The following is a 14,702-nucleotide window of genomic DNA, read 5'->3' as shown; positions in this document are numbered from 1 at the left end:
TTCTGTACACCACAGATGAGTAAATGTATTTATATTTACTGTTGCAATTCGTCACAATACACGCACGAGGCACCTTTATCATACATTTTTTTGGCAATCACGGTCACGATCATATACATACTTTTGCTTTCTCTCTACTTTCTACTCATTTCTCCTTTCTATTCGAATCAGATTTAATTCGAACGTGTGGCAAGTGGGTGTCCTAGCGGTAGCTTTTGTCGTCCGTCCCAAAGCAGCGTAGTGGTCGCTAGACGCGCATGTGTGTTGAGAGATTTTGTGGTAGCGCTATACGATTAATACACATCAAAACACCATCAAATGATGACATCTCCCACCACCAAAAATTGAACGAGTTGCCGGATCTGTGTATACTAGCGCTAGTACCTCATCTATGACTATACGAACGATAATATGATAAAGGTGCCCTAACGGTAAAGAAGCTTGCAACATAAAAATGCAGTGAGTGTTAGGTCTATTATTTATCTCGTTTGTACTACAATTTCAATATAAAAAATAATTATACGATATAGAAAATAATATTTAACATTCTCAACTTCTAATGATTTAAACATATGCAACAAAATTATATTTGGCAAAAGTAGAGAAATATAGTACATATTAAATGAACATGTACATATATGTATGCAAATAAAATGTATCTTAATGTTTATACTTAATTTATTGTTAATGCAAGATGATATTTGCTATTCATTAACAAACAAAAATTTAATCTCTAACGCAAAAATTATACAAATCTGTGACTTAATCTTGTACCTAAAATGAGTTTTACATTCTTAACCTTAAATTTAAACTTGAAGCTATTAGAAGAAAAATAGGACATTAAATATAAACAAATGAATTATGGTTCAGAATAAAATTTAACCAAAGAAGAACATTTTTAATGATTTTATATAAATATTTAATTTCATTTATTTGCTTTTATAAATATGATACAATCCAAGCTAAATGATAATCGAATTATTGTGTTTATTAATAATTTCTTTCTGTGAAGACAACATGAATAATTTAACAGACGCACATTGGTTTCCCTTAACATCACAGGGAAATATTTATTCAATGACCAAATTGTGTTCTGTCAATGGTTCCAATAAGGTATTAGTGGCTTCTTTGAAAAGAAAAATATATTCTTGTGAATACCATTTGATGCCAAATCTACATTTAAGACCACTGGTTAAAGAACTACTTTTTACGTACATTCCCAGTTTGTAACCTTAAATATTAACACTTTATCCAAAAACAATAGTTTTCTATATCTGATTAAAAGTTCCTATTTATTAGGTGGTGCAGAAATCATATCTATTGATGCTTATAATAAGTCTGACAGCGGTGATGGATTTGTGATAGGAATAACTATTTTGAAAGCAAGTACAGATACATCTGTAGAAAGATATCTAAATATATATACAGAAGGTGCTATAGATGGCGAAGGAGATGAAGGAAGTTCCATTGAAGCTATAGCACAAAATTGTCTTATGGTGGAATTAGCATATACACCGTACCATTTATATCATACTATATTACCCCAACAAAATGTCCCTAATGAGGTAATTTTTTATATTAGTAATGATCTTTTAATTATACTTAAAAACATGAAATTTAAGCAAATGATATTTTATTAATTTATAGCAGAATTATAACTTTTCCTAAGATTTTAGGTTGTTTGGTTACTCTCTGGCAGTGATTATAAAATACATATGATCAGAGAAGACAAATTAAATCACAGTTACAGTGAATCACCTATTGAAAAGTACTTTCCTGAATTGCATGATATCCAAGGAATTGCAATATGGATTAATATTTACTATTATGATAATTACAATTGGTATGATATATGTGAAACGAATCTTTATGCATTACATTATAATAACTAATAATACTCAGCTTTAATTTGTTTAGGAGACTGACAGTAATCGGTTGTGAGTGTGGATTAGTCAATGTAGCTATAACTAATGTTTTAGAATTAAAAGTTTGCAGAAGTTGGAAATTAAGATATGACAGACCTGTTTCCAGTGTATCTATTTTTTCACTTCAAAATAGTATTGAGAAACCTTCTTTTCTTAACTCTAATAGTAAAATTCATTACACATATTAATATCTGTATATCCTAAAAAAGCTTGATTAGAAATCAAAACTAATGTATATTTTCAATTTGTTGTAGGCTCTAAATCTTTTCTAAATGATCAAGAAACAAAACTAAATGTTCTTGTTGTGAATACAAGTAATGCAGTTGTTTTTATGTAAGTTAATTTTGTTTTAAATATGTATTATAAAAATTAATTTCATATTTTTTATAACTAGGGATGTTCTAAATAATGGGATGAATGAAGACATAACATTAAATGGTAGTGAAACATCTGATTGCATTTTATGTTCTTGTATTGCTGACATAAATATGGATGGGCAAAATGAGATACTCTTGGGAACCTATGGTCAAGAAGTTCTTATTTTTTGTTTCATAAATGAATCATGGGAATTGATCATAAGAAAATTATTTGATGCACCTGTACATTCTATATGTTATATGGATATCACCAATGATGGAATGAAAGAACTTATTGTCCTTACACAACGTGGAGTGCATATATTACAGGTTATAATTTATTAATTAATCAATTATAATATTAATATATGACAAAAGCTTCAAAAATTTAAAGTAGACATATAAATTGCAGCATAATATTATGGATGTCAAAGATAAGTGGAAAAAGCGATATAAAAAATTTCTTGAAGAAAATAGAATATAGCTTAATCTTCAAATTGTCATATAGAAAGACTTGAATTGAGGTTTAGACTTCAGGGATTGAGAAGAGAGTACAAGAAATTACAAAATATAAATACACATGTTTGATACTATTGATATTATATATATACATGTATGTATACACACAAATGGATACATATAATATCAAAAAGAATAAAAGGAAATTTATTTTTATTATTACTATAATTGTAAAGTTGAATAATTTTAATAAATATAGTCAAAGAATAAAATATTGTTGTTTATTTTTAAATTAAGAAAGATTATTTACTTTTCAAATATAGCAAATCTATGTCAGTAGATGACTCTAAATTATAAATTTTGCAGATTTTGTTTTAAAAATGAAATATTTTCGTATAAACTAGTCAACTCACGTATTAACAGTCAAACGAATGCGCAATTTCGCTGGTTCTTAAACCAACATGTTTCATGATGCATCGTATCTAGACTTCGCAGAATCAGTGACATAACAGACAGTTCAAAATAGTGTGGCACGTGCTTGAAGTGGAAATTGTCATACGTGTATCTTTTATGTTGTGCCCACGCTTCTAACACTGATGATCGATATATTACATTACGTCTTGTTGAATATTACGAAAGAATTTAACAGCGTATTTCATTCTTTTTCCTACGTGAATTAGAATGACTAGTAAAAAAGGACACACCCTCCGAATTGAATCAGAAATCGATAAAAACCGTGAGGACGGAAATTGGAAAAAGGTTATAGAATTGGCGGAACACCTGAAAGTACAGTACCCTAGTAATGGTAAATGTTTCTTTTTCTTGTAATGTTTTAAATAATGTATCATATTTATATGTTTAAAGATTTCTTTTTGATAAAAGATTTAATAAAATTTTATAGCAATTTATGTCATATCACGAGTTTCGTAACCTGTTTATGTAAAAAGAAGTTGTTAAGTCATTTCACGAATTATAAGAATCACATACATATCAGTCAAACATAATTATAGTAAAATGTTATTTGATATAAATCTTCTTAATTCAACATTTTATTAAATTTAAATTTATTTGTTTGTTAATAAGTATATCTGATTTTAACAAATACCAATAATTGTCAATTAGAATATTTTTTATTTCTTAGAAATTTATCTTTGACTTCAAAAAGATATATTTTTCTTATGAATTTTGTGTTATTGAAATCTTAAATAAGAAAATTGTATGCAATTTTATTTAAGTTAATGTATTAAAAAATGAACATTTATATCTATATTTAATAAACATTTCATATTTCTGAATATTTTAATACTGTTAAGAAAATTTAATTTCATACCGAAATATATAAGATAAAAATATATATCCAAAACTATGTATTCATGGTGCTTTTGATTTTAGAATGTTTAGCAAATTTTTTATGTGGGGAAGGAAGATTAGAAAGCTTTTTAGAACAAACTCCACCTATAGATGCCAACATTGGAAAAGCTAGAAATGGACTACAAGAAACTAGAAAATACTTGATCCTTGCGGCAAATGAAAAAGATAAACAAGTAATTACAATCATAATTAATAGTTTTTAATTGAATAAGAGATAAAAATTTATGAATCTGATAATTTTATCTTTGTATGAATAATTAATAAATAATATTTTTAATTATAGGCTTTGGTTGTATTGGATGCACATTTACTACTTGGTAAATTGCATTATGCAATGGGAATGTATGAAGAAGCTCTTAAACATTATCAACAAGCTGAATTACATACACTTACAGAAAAACCATTACCTTGTAGAAGCCTACGTATTATTGCAGAATCATATGCAATTAAAGGTTTGCATCAGATATTATCTAAATCATTTAGTACGTTGCTAGTATGTACTAGTGCATTATTATTTCTAATACCACACATAATAGCTTGCCAGTTGAATAAAGGAATGATTTATATCTATCATAGTTTGGTGTCTTATATATTTCACTTAACAAATTTCTGTTTTAATAATTCTGTACTTTAGAACATTAAATATATGCTGAATTTGACAGTATTGCACTTAATGTAATTATTCTAACAAAATTTAAAGAACTGCATATTTTTTTCTTATTTGTAATCTCTACTAAGTATAAATTATCTTGTACATCAGCCTGAAGGTAATACCTAATCAAAATTTACTTAAACAAGCAATGATTTTTGGAAATATTTGCTGTATTTTGAATATCACGACTAATGTACAACTTAGAGAAAGAAAGATTGTTTACTTTAGACACAGAGAAACATTTATCCTGCCGAAGACTGCGCATTATTGCTGAGTCATACGCAATTAAAGGTTTGTATTTTGCTTCATTTTTATTTCTTTTATTTGCCATGTGTAAGTGTATTCCATTTTTTTTATTTTTCTTTGACTATCCATTAAAGTGTTATTGTATGCTTTATCATTATACAAAACATTTTTATTAATATGATAGTCCAAATCAAAAATATTTTCATTAACTTTTAAAGGTTTGAAATATATGTTGCCTTGTCAATATCATTTTCATGCTTAATTTTATTACTTTCAATAATCCAAAAAAGGGAAGATGTTCTTCATGGTAACTATGTTTCCTTACTTCTGTTTAAATTAATGTTTACTTGCATCTTATCAATATTGACAACTGCTGCATGATAAATGCACACTGTTTGAAAAACATTCATTTTTTCTATTTATCTGTTAGACATCCTCTTATAATATATATTTCAATTAGTAGTCATTTTACAACATATAAAAAGACTCTTTGCATGTTTTATCAATAATAACTACTACATTTCAGTTGAAACAAAAAATTAATTGTTTATACATACTTTCCATATTATATATAATTAATATACTTTCTGTAGATAATTTGATTGTTTGTATATCATAAACTTTATCAATGTATATAAATAACTGTAAGTGTATTGCATAAAATATTATGAAATAAATCTGCTTAGAACAGTGCTTCTTTTTTGTTGCTTCTCTTATTCTCTGTGAATATAATATTTGTGTATTTAAAAATATGTACCTTAATATTAAAAATTATATTATTGTTCTATTATATTCATACCAATCCTTAGACAATAGATCCTTTTAATAGATGTTTTTATTTACAACAGGTCTTTGTTTGGAAAAGTTACCACCAAATTCTAAATCAAAATATAAAATAGCAGAATGGCAAGAACAAATCATCAAATGTTACGAAATTACTGGGGACCTGACATTGGTGTATTTACAAGAACAAGAAAAACTTGCAATGCAACATCAAAATGGCACGTCTACCGTAAATAGTAACAATGCAGGTGATGATTCTTTTCAGCACATTCTTTTCCATCAAACAATGCTAATTGATGCTTACTGTTCCATAATTAATGAATGTATGAATAATATCTTGATTGGTAGTCGGGATATTCACTGAATGAAAAAACAGTAGTAGCAAGCATTAAAATAAACTTATTTTATAAGAGTATTACATTAACTATGTTTATTTACATTTTTTCAGGTGATATTATAGGGTTGTTGGTGGAATGTGACAAAACTTGAAATTTGGGTTTTGTAGTTAATACCTTAATATCATTTGATCAACAGGTACATATTCCTCTCAGTCTTCGTATTGTTCTACAAAACATATTGGGCCAATTTTGGAAACTGCACTACAAAGGGCACCCATATTGTACATTCAAACTGGTAATATTCAAGGTGCAATAAACCGTTACAGGTAATTAACCGTTTCTATTAATAAAAAATGCAAGGAAGGAAATGATAGCAAGAAGATGACAGTAATAGCAAATATAATTTAGAAAAAATATTTTAACAATTAAATAAACAATCTTTATTCATGAAATTCAATAACTTATAAGGGAAATTTTATCTGCTGTGGAGTCTACAACTACTCAAAGTCTTAGAGTTACTTTAACAAGACAATTGGCAGAAGTATTAGTTCGAGGAATTAGCGGTGCGGAATATAAAGCTCCAGAAGCACCAAGTGATTCAACAGGTAATATTATTAATAAAACGATTGTTATTATGATAAAATTTGAGATAAAAATAAAATATTAAATCATTATTGTACTTTTCTCAGATTCACCTTGGAAGCCAAAGAAATATTTAGGTCCTAATATGTTTGTGCCAAGAAATGAGTATGAAGAAACAATTCTGTTATTATTAATAAGCGAAGCTATGGCAGTTAGAGATGCTGTCCTTAGTCAATCTCCAGAATTTAAAGATGCAAGAATACATGCTTTTGAAAACGCCACTGCAGTATATGATCTCCTCACAGTAGTCGTTGTGAGATGGAGTCAAGTAGATTTGCTATATGAGGTAATTAGAATAAAGCAAAAAAAAAAAGTAAAGACTCAACATTCATTTCGAATGAAAGCTTAATTCAATTTTATATCTTAATAGTCATTTGAAAGAGCAATGAAATTTTCTCATGAGGAAGCCCATGTATGGACTCAGTGTGCATTATGTTTAATTAGTATGGGGAGATATATGCATGCATATAGAGTTTTGAAAATAGTAGCAAGATTATCACCACAAAAGGTAATGCCTTGTCTTTTAGCTGCAAGGTTGTGCTATGAACAATTAAATATGGTAAGTATTATGTTTTCCTATAAAATAAACTACATAAAATAATATACTAAAAGTATATTTGAATAAAAATAGATAAAAGAAGGTATTGAATGGAGTCAAAAAGCACTCCAAAGAGAAACATCAAATTCTCAAGGAATGCAATCAAGATGTCATCTCTATATTGGTATTGGTCATAGCATTCTTGCTACAAACACTATAGTAAAAATGGATAAAACTTACCATACCAAAACAGCTTTAGAATGTTTTCAAAAGTATGTACAGTTAAATATAAAATAAAGAATAAGTTACATATTATAGTATTATACATTTATTTAATAGGGCGCAACAGTGTGATCCAAACGATCATTTAGCTGAATACTATTTAGCACACGAATATGCAATTAACAGACAAATTAACGACGCAATGGTTCATGTAAAAATTGCGTTAAATCTTCGGGCAGAACACATTCCATCCTTGCATTTATTGGTATTACTGCTGTCGGCACATAAGCAATATTCAGAAGCATTGCATCTAATAAACAGTGTGTTAGAAGAATATCCAGATAATTTAAATTTTCTTTATATAAAAGCACATCTCGAATTACAAAGTATCGGTGGTGAACAAGCATTGTTCACCATAAGACATATGCTTTTACTTTGGAAAAATTTGTATGAAGATCAAACTAATGCTAATTGTAATGAACAGCACAGTGAGAAACGCAGTGAAACAAGAAGTGTTTTTCAATTGTATGCTTCTGAAATGTCTGATAAAGACTCTAGTATGTATTTAGTATCTTTTCTCCAATTTGTAATTTTTAAGATTAAATTGTTTTATATAAAAATTTCAAATAGCAAAATTTTAAATAGGTTCTGTACATGCACAATCATTAGCTGCTTCAAGAGTAGAACAAGCCTTATCTGAAGTTGCATCATCACTTAGCTCTTTTACCCCAAAGCCTGGACCACAAAGAGCATGGCTATTACAATTACAAGTTTGGTTATTACTTACCGAAGTATACCTAGTTTTAGATCAGCCAAATGGTGCTGTTCTTTCCTTACAAGAAGCCACGAATATTTTTCCACTAAGTCACCATATTATGTATACAGTAAGTTATATTATTAAACAAAAAACTAAAGATGAATAGTTTGCTTTCTATTTTGCATAACTTCATTATCATGATACAATGTATTGAAGCTACTTTTCATTCCAGCGGGGTCTTCTTCATGAATATAAATTGGAATATATGGAAGCAAAGCAATGTTATCAGAATGCAGTTTCAATTAATCCATCACATATCAAAAGTTTACAACATTTGGTAATGTTTATTTTAATTTATAAAATAATAGTTATTACTGTGTGAAATAATATAAATTGTTTAACGATTCTTTTTATTATTAGGGATTAATTTATCACTATTTGGGAAGTCAAAGGTTAGCTGAAAAAACTTTACGGGATGCTGCAAAAATTGACCCAAATTCTCATCAAACATGGTATAAAAATATTAATTTATTTCCATTTATATTTGAAAGTGCAATGGTGTAACTTTTAAATAATTATACTTTTAGCCAAATTAAATCTTTTTATTTGTAGGTATAATTTGGGAAAAGTGTTGGAATCCTTAGGTGAAGTAGAAGCAGCAAGTGATTGTATGGCAACAGCATTGGAAGTGGAAACCACAAATCCAATATTACCAATTCTCTCGATTCCAGTTACATTTGAATGAATTTAAAATTTTAATTATTTAAATATAATTAAAAACAAATCACAATTTATTGTGCAACATTGGCATTTGTTTGCTCTTGTGGCAATAGTACCTGCTTATCTCTAAACTGTTGCATTATTGTACAAATAAATGAATTCTTTAAAAAGTATTAGAATTATGCAAATAATTTATCAACAATCAATGTAAAAATCTCTAATAAAGAAATAGTTATATGATAAAAAATTATTATTCCTTCAGATTTTTTGTAATATTTAATTTTAAACATTTTCTACAAATAAATTTTTGATATTTTATAGATATATTTATATTAGGTAATATAAAACAAAATATTAGAAATACGTTTATAAATATTTATTTTTATACATTATAGCTGTTACACTATTTTTATCTTATGATATTCTACTATTATATATTTATTCTATACCTTAACGCTATATTGTTAATGTATAATTAAAAAAATATTAAGGTTGAAACCAAATGACTGTAGAATAATTATTCAATAAACATTCTAAAGGGAATATTATTTCGTAAAAATTACGTTCCGCTAAAAAATACTTTGTTAAATATAAATCAATTTACTTTTTGTTATTAAAGATGCATAAAAATTATCTAAAATTAGAAGAACTATGACTTTTGCTATATCAAAAGTAATTTAAATAAAATTTTACAATTTAGGTTATTTTCTTCTGTTTGTACATATTGTGATTGAAGGCAAGGGTTTTTTAAAGCTGCTAGATAATGTTAAATAAATTTATTGAACATCTTACAAGTTACAGTTGAATGTGTGCCCTTATAATTTATTACGGTAGAAATATTTTTACAGTGGATATTGATTGATTAAAATAAATTCTAGAATTTTGCTACAAATATCTATAAAGTAATATTTTTTAAATAAATATCTTTGAAAATTTAATATTATAAAAATTTAATAATTATATATAATTTAATATATATATCATATTTTTTAATTTCAAAAGAATTTTAATAAACGAAACAAATGGAGAAAGATATACATGAAGTATTAGAGAAATGACAATAATTACGATACAATTTATACTATATATATGATATAATACAAAATTCGTGTAACTTCACGATAAAATCATTAAAATTTAATTTACTCAGAAGACTTCATAAAATATTTTCACATTGGTGAATGATGAATTTTTCTAGAAACTTACTGTATACCAACAAACTATCGTACAATATTTCTATATAAACTGAATTCAAACGTTTTTTATTTAGTACAATATTGATATTACGAATATAATACCATTATTTCCTTAATCACACGTATAAGTATTGCTTGCAATATCATTAATTAAAAATAAAACGTAACAAGAACCTTCTAACATTTTTAATAATGCAATCCAGAAAATTTAATAATCGCATAAAGTTTTCAATTTTTTCGAATACAATAAAGAGACAGCATCCTCTACTGTATCAGATACATATTCGAATATAAAGCGATTGAAAATGAACATTATTTTGTAAATTGAACACGAAATAGTCTTCAATATTGTATTTTCTGTGAAATTAACACCAATTAGGCGCTACATCGATGTACGTAAGGTATAAAATTAACATTCTTTGCCGTGACACCCATTAAATTCCCTTCCTTACCGTTAATCGTGAACGCCGCTGTGCGCTTCTCCATCCCCCGTTCCGTCTCTTTTTAACGAGATTACGAGACTCCCTGTCCTATTCTATCGCGTGTCGCATTGCGCGTTTATTCGTGCGCAGGCTCACTGCAACTTAGCCACAGAACTTTTTCGAAAACCTTGTTTAACAGCAGCTAGGCCCTTTGAGGAACTGCGTCATGAATCCATATTTTCCGTGTCCTATCAGGTCGAACATCGATTTTTCCCAGTAACGATGCCCAAAAACAGTGTTCCGTAGATACTGTTAACCCGCGGAACGTCGTAGCGCGTCACGTTTAGCGCATCACGCATCTGCAGAGCTTACGGCTATGCGTAATACAATCGACCAACTATTATCATCTTACTCCTTTTTTCTTTTCATGCTGGTCGAACGATACCTAAAGAGGGTTACAAGGCTCTACTGCATTGAACTTATAAAGATGTAGTAATACCGAACGTATGAAAGACGCAACTGTAATAATTATATAGGTTAGGAACTTTGACATCTTTTTTAACGTACAAGATACTTAAATACACTTATAATAAAAGGGGGAAAAAGCATGCTACAAAGGATAGTAGTAAATAACGTAAATTAAGTCAGTGATTCTTTTTTACATAATTAGAGTGGAGAAAATTTGTTTGTTTGTTGATAATACATTAATAGAATAAAATATGCTAAAACTCATTGCGAAAAATATTCAAGTAAATGATATTTTACCTTATTAAATCTAACCAATGAAAATATTCCTTTTTTATATTTAAATGGTTTCTTTTTTACAGTAGTTAGTTTCTTTCTGCAACTATTTTATTTTCTACATATCGTACTTTTACAAAATATGAGGCAATAGCTGTACAGAAATATCGTGGAACCAATTTCTGCTTTTTTTCTTTTCTGTAATAGAAGTTAATGCTTATTATTGCAAAAAGATTGAAATTATGTGGTTAGTTGTTAGAAATTTTTGGGAAAAGGATTACGGTGAATGAAAAATTCATTTAAACAGATATCTCGTTCATATTTTTATGATCAAGATGTATTTATGCTTGTTACTGATACTGATCTTTATATCGTAGGTTCTTTTGACAAATCCAAGGTGACCTTGGTATATTTTCAAAAAATTGGCGTGGAGGAATCGTCACTTCCGTTAAGTAGCTACATACGTGAACGTTCTTTTTTGCCGCACGCATGCTCATCGCTTATTATTGATATCGCGAACATCGTGCGACGGCGTTACCGCATATCGGTCACGGCCACCAGCGAAACTGTTAATTATCTATTAGATACGAACGAAGTTTACGAATATCGATACTTAAGCGACATCGTAATTTTAAATGAATTAAGAGTTTTAGTATACAGGAAATAAGCGAACAAGTCATTTACACGTCGATAAAGAAAACCCGTGTTATATTTTATCGCACCGTGACTAGATTAGAATTTAATAGAAAGCTGCACTTGCAACCATATTACAACTTCATTATGATAATCAATATTAAATAGTAATTACACTATGCAACAGTTGAACAGATATAGCAAAAATATTGTGTTATTAAGATATTACTTCATTTTCTTCAATAGACCAGGAAAATGATATGTTGTAGAAATGTTTCGAATTATGTATAAACAACATCTGTACTTACCTTTAATTAATTTTTTCTTATCATAATAGTATAAATTATATTATACATTTTGCAATACACCATATATCTCATCTTATACATTTAAAGAGTTAACGACTATGTATGTCATCTTATAAAGTTAATAAATGATCACTTTATCCGCACCTAGTTCATAATTTAGGGAGCTAGGTTATGTAACTAAATAAAATTTCATACAATTACAATTATATTTTTAATCTTAAAAGTAGATGCAGCAAGGTAAACGATAAGATAGACAAGCTTATAATGCATAACTGATATATGATTATATTGTATGACGTAACATGGCATAACAGTACAGTATATAATATGTAGTTAAAATAATATATGAGAGATTCTATTTTATTATATGTTATAATTATGCAAGTTATAACTTATTTCGCTTCCGAATTAATTTAAAATTTATAATTATAAATGTTACAGGTTATTAAATGTAATTGTTTCAAAAATGTCCAACAAAGATCAGTTTATGTATCATGCTTAGATAAATATCAAAATATGTATAACATTCAAGTATAATATTATGATTATCTTTTTAATGATTGAACAGTCGATTATCTATAAATGTGCCGGTTTAAGAAGGAATTATGTACACAAATTCTTTAATGAATGCAGTTTTGTCTTTTAGTACTAATCTTAAGTAGCAATAATTGATTACGATAAATGAATACATGTCATTTTAATTATTTGGTCTTGGAAAATCTAATTTTTATGTGAAGTACAGTTGACGAATTACTCGCTACATAATATTGGACATACCGTTGACGTAAGGAAATAAAAAAACAAAATAACTCTGTTTGAAACGTTGTAACGTTTGAAATTACCTGGAACCTTTTAATTGCAAATGCAACAGAAACAATTGGTTTATTGGACATTTCCTTTTTTCCTCTTGCATAGAATCGTGGACTCGTCATTCACATTTTTCTCTCGCGCGTCATGCGATGATCGTATTCAACGTAATCAACCGATACATTCTCGTAAATCGAATATCTATCCTTTTAGTAAGGTGTTCCGTCTCCATTCTAACTCATCATCCTTTTTTTTTAAGATGTTCGTAATTCTTACGATGACTCTGACTAATACAGAATTCAGTTTAAGATTGACTTACCTATCTCTATTTCAGTAGACCTTAATTATTATACAATGCATCATCAAAGTAAGAAACGTTAAATTCTCAATTTTTTAATACAGTTTATACCAGATTAAATTTTTAAAAATTATTGCACAAATTTACGTTCAATTCGTACCTATATGATAAATTATTCGAAGCAGATTACAATGTCATTAGATATTCCTATGAAATTATTAATAAATAAATAAATTATTCTGATATATGAAAAACGTAAATAAATGAATTAACAACGTGTTGTAAATTGTATCATGCCAATTTAAATTGTGTTTATCCGTTGATGTAATACTACGCAATCTAATTAAATTTATGCACATCGTTACATACGTATAAAACTGAATGCTAATTTTTTTACAAATCAAATTCTTTCTGTCTACGTACTTATCTATTCTTCACTTTATTTCCATATCTTTTGCTCCGACCATTAAGAATGTTAAACCCTCCTAAAATTATACAGGTCAAAATGGAACTAAAGCACTAAGAAGAGCTAAAATTTTTTGCATAATTCAACGATGATAAAAGCTCTTTCGAGAGGCAACGCGAAAACAATTTGTCTCACGTTCTGATCTTCGAATTTTAATTTCAGTATCGTACCCGAAAAAGAATCTACGAATAACTGCAGCAAGGAATAAATTTTGGGAATTAAATATCACAATCGATAGTTGCTTCTTGGCCTGAAAACGGCATTCGCCTAATCGCACTATATTCTTTTATCCAACGAACGTGTACGCGCATTATTTTTATTTAAGAAGATATCGACCGATGCTATGAAAGGACATTGAAACCGCCAGCACTTCTGGGGTTAACGCAAGGGATGGTCCACGTGAAATAGGCCATCCAAATATTTCCTTTCCATGAGAATACGTGAGAACAGGATCGATGAATTTTTTGAAAAAATTTTATTGTAATACGAAATTTCAATGGAAAGTTTTATAAATCGCGCGTAAGGAAAAATAGAACTTCAAGGAATAGAAAAAGCTAAGGATTTATATTACTAAAAAATTATTCCAATTCGCTTTATTTACCTAAATTAGTAAAGATATGCAAATATCAATTAACATGTCTACTATAGATAAACGAATGGAAGATACAACTCTCTAGGGCATGAAGAAGTTTGATTCAGTGATAAAGTATTCGAAAACGTTTCCTATAGACTGTAAGAATTAATCCATCGTGACCCAATATCATTCGCAGGACGAGACAGCGAAGCAGACTCAAGAACCTGTTTTGCACCTGACGACTGTCA

The 14,702-nt window shown here is 28.2% G+C and overlaps 2 protein-coding genes and 1 long non-coding RNA gene across 4 annotated transcripts; 2 read left to right on the top strand and 1 right to left on the bottom strand.

The window, feature by feature from the left end:
- Positions 1–465: 465 nt before the first annotated feature.
- Positions 466–3,012, top strand: LOC132908333 (KICSTOR complex protein kaptin-like). 2 transcript variants are annotated; one of them, XM_060962397.1, is made up of 7 exons: positions 466–1,222; positions 1,300–1,565; positions 1,677–1,843; positions 1,918–2,090; positions 2,180–2,258; positions 2,320–2,611; positions 2,694–3,012. In XM_060962397.1, the coding sequence occupies exons 1-7, from the start codon at positions 967–969 to the stop codon at positions 2,763–2,765; spliced, it is 1,305 nt and encodes a 434-aa protein (XP_060818380.1). In that variant the 5' UTR covers positions 466–966; the 3' UTR covers positions 2,766–3,012. The 2 variants fall into 2 exon arrangements, with proteins under 2 accessions (XP_060818380.1, XP_060818293.1); XM_060962310.1 differs by having other exon boundaries at positions 1,903–2,090.
- A 216-nt stretch (positions 3,013–3,228) lies between these two features.
- LOC132908215 (tetratricopeptide repeat protein 7B) lies at positions 3,229–9,256 on the top strand. The gene is given in 13 exon segments (XM_060962045.1): positions 3,229–3,545; positions 4,133–4,284; positions 4,395–4,563; positions 5,858–6,040; positions 6,327–6,456; positions 6,599–7,058; positions 7,143–7,331; positions 7,404–7,582; positions 7,650–8,089; positions 8,178–8,416; positions 8,522–8,626; positions 8,710–8,801; positions 8,902–9,256. Coding segments are annotated over 13 exon segments (2,595 nt in total). The 5' UTR covers positions 3,229–3,421; the 3' UTR covers positions 9,035–9,256.
- A 986-nt stretch (positions 9,257–10,242) lies between these two features.
- LOC132913751 (uncharacterized) lies at positions 10,243–12,054 on the bottom strand. The gene is made up of 2 exons (XR_009659436.1): positions 11,393–12,054; positions 10,243–11,146 (listed from the first exon to the last, which is right to left on the bottom strand). It is a non-coding gene; the product is annotated as an uncharacterized LOC132913751 (long non-coding RNA).
- Between the last annotated feature and the right edge of the window lie 2,648 nt (positions 12,055–14,702).

This window comes from Bombus pascuorum, chromosome 1 (assembly GCF_905332965.1).
Source record: "Bombus pascuorum chromosome 1, iyBomPasc1.1, whole genome shotgun sequence".
Classification (NCBI taxonomy): Eukaryota; Metazoa; Arthropoda; class Insecta; order Hymenoptera; family Apidae; genus Bombus; species Bombus pascuorum.
The sequence above is the reverse complement of the archived record's forward strand: the minus strand, read 5'-3'. Positions and strand labels throughout refer to the sequence as shown.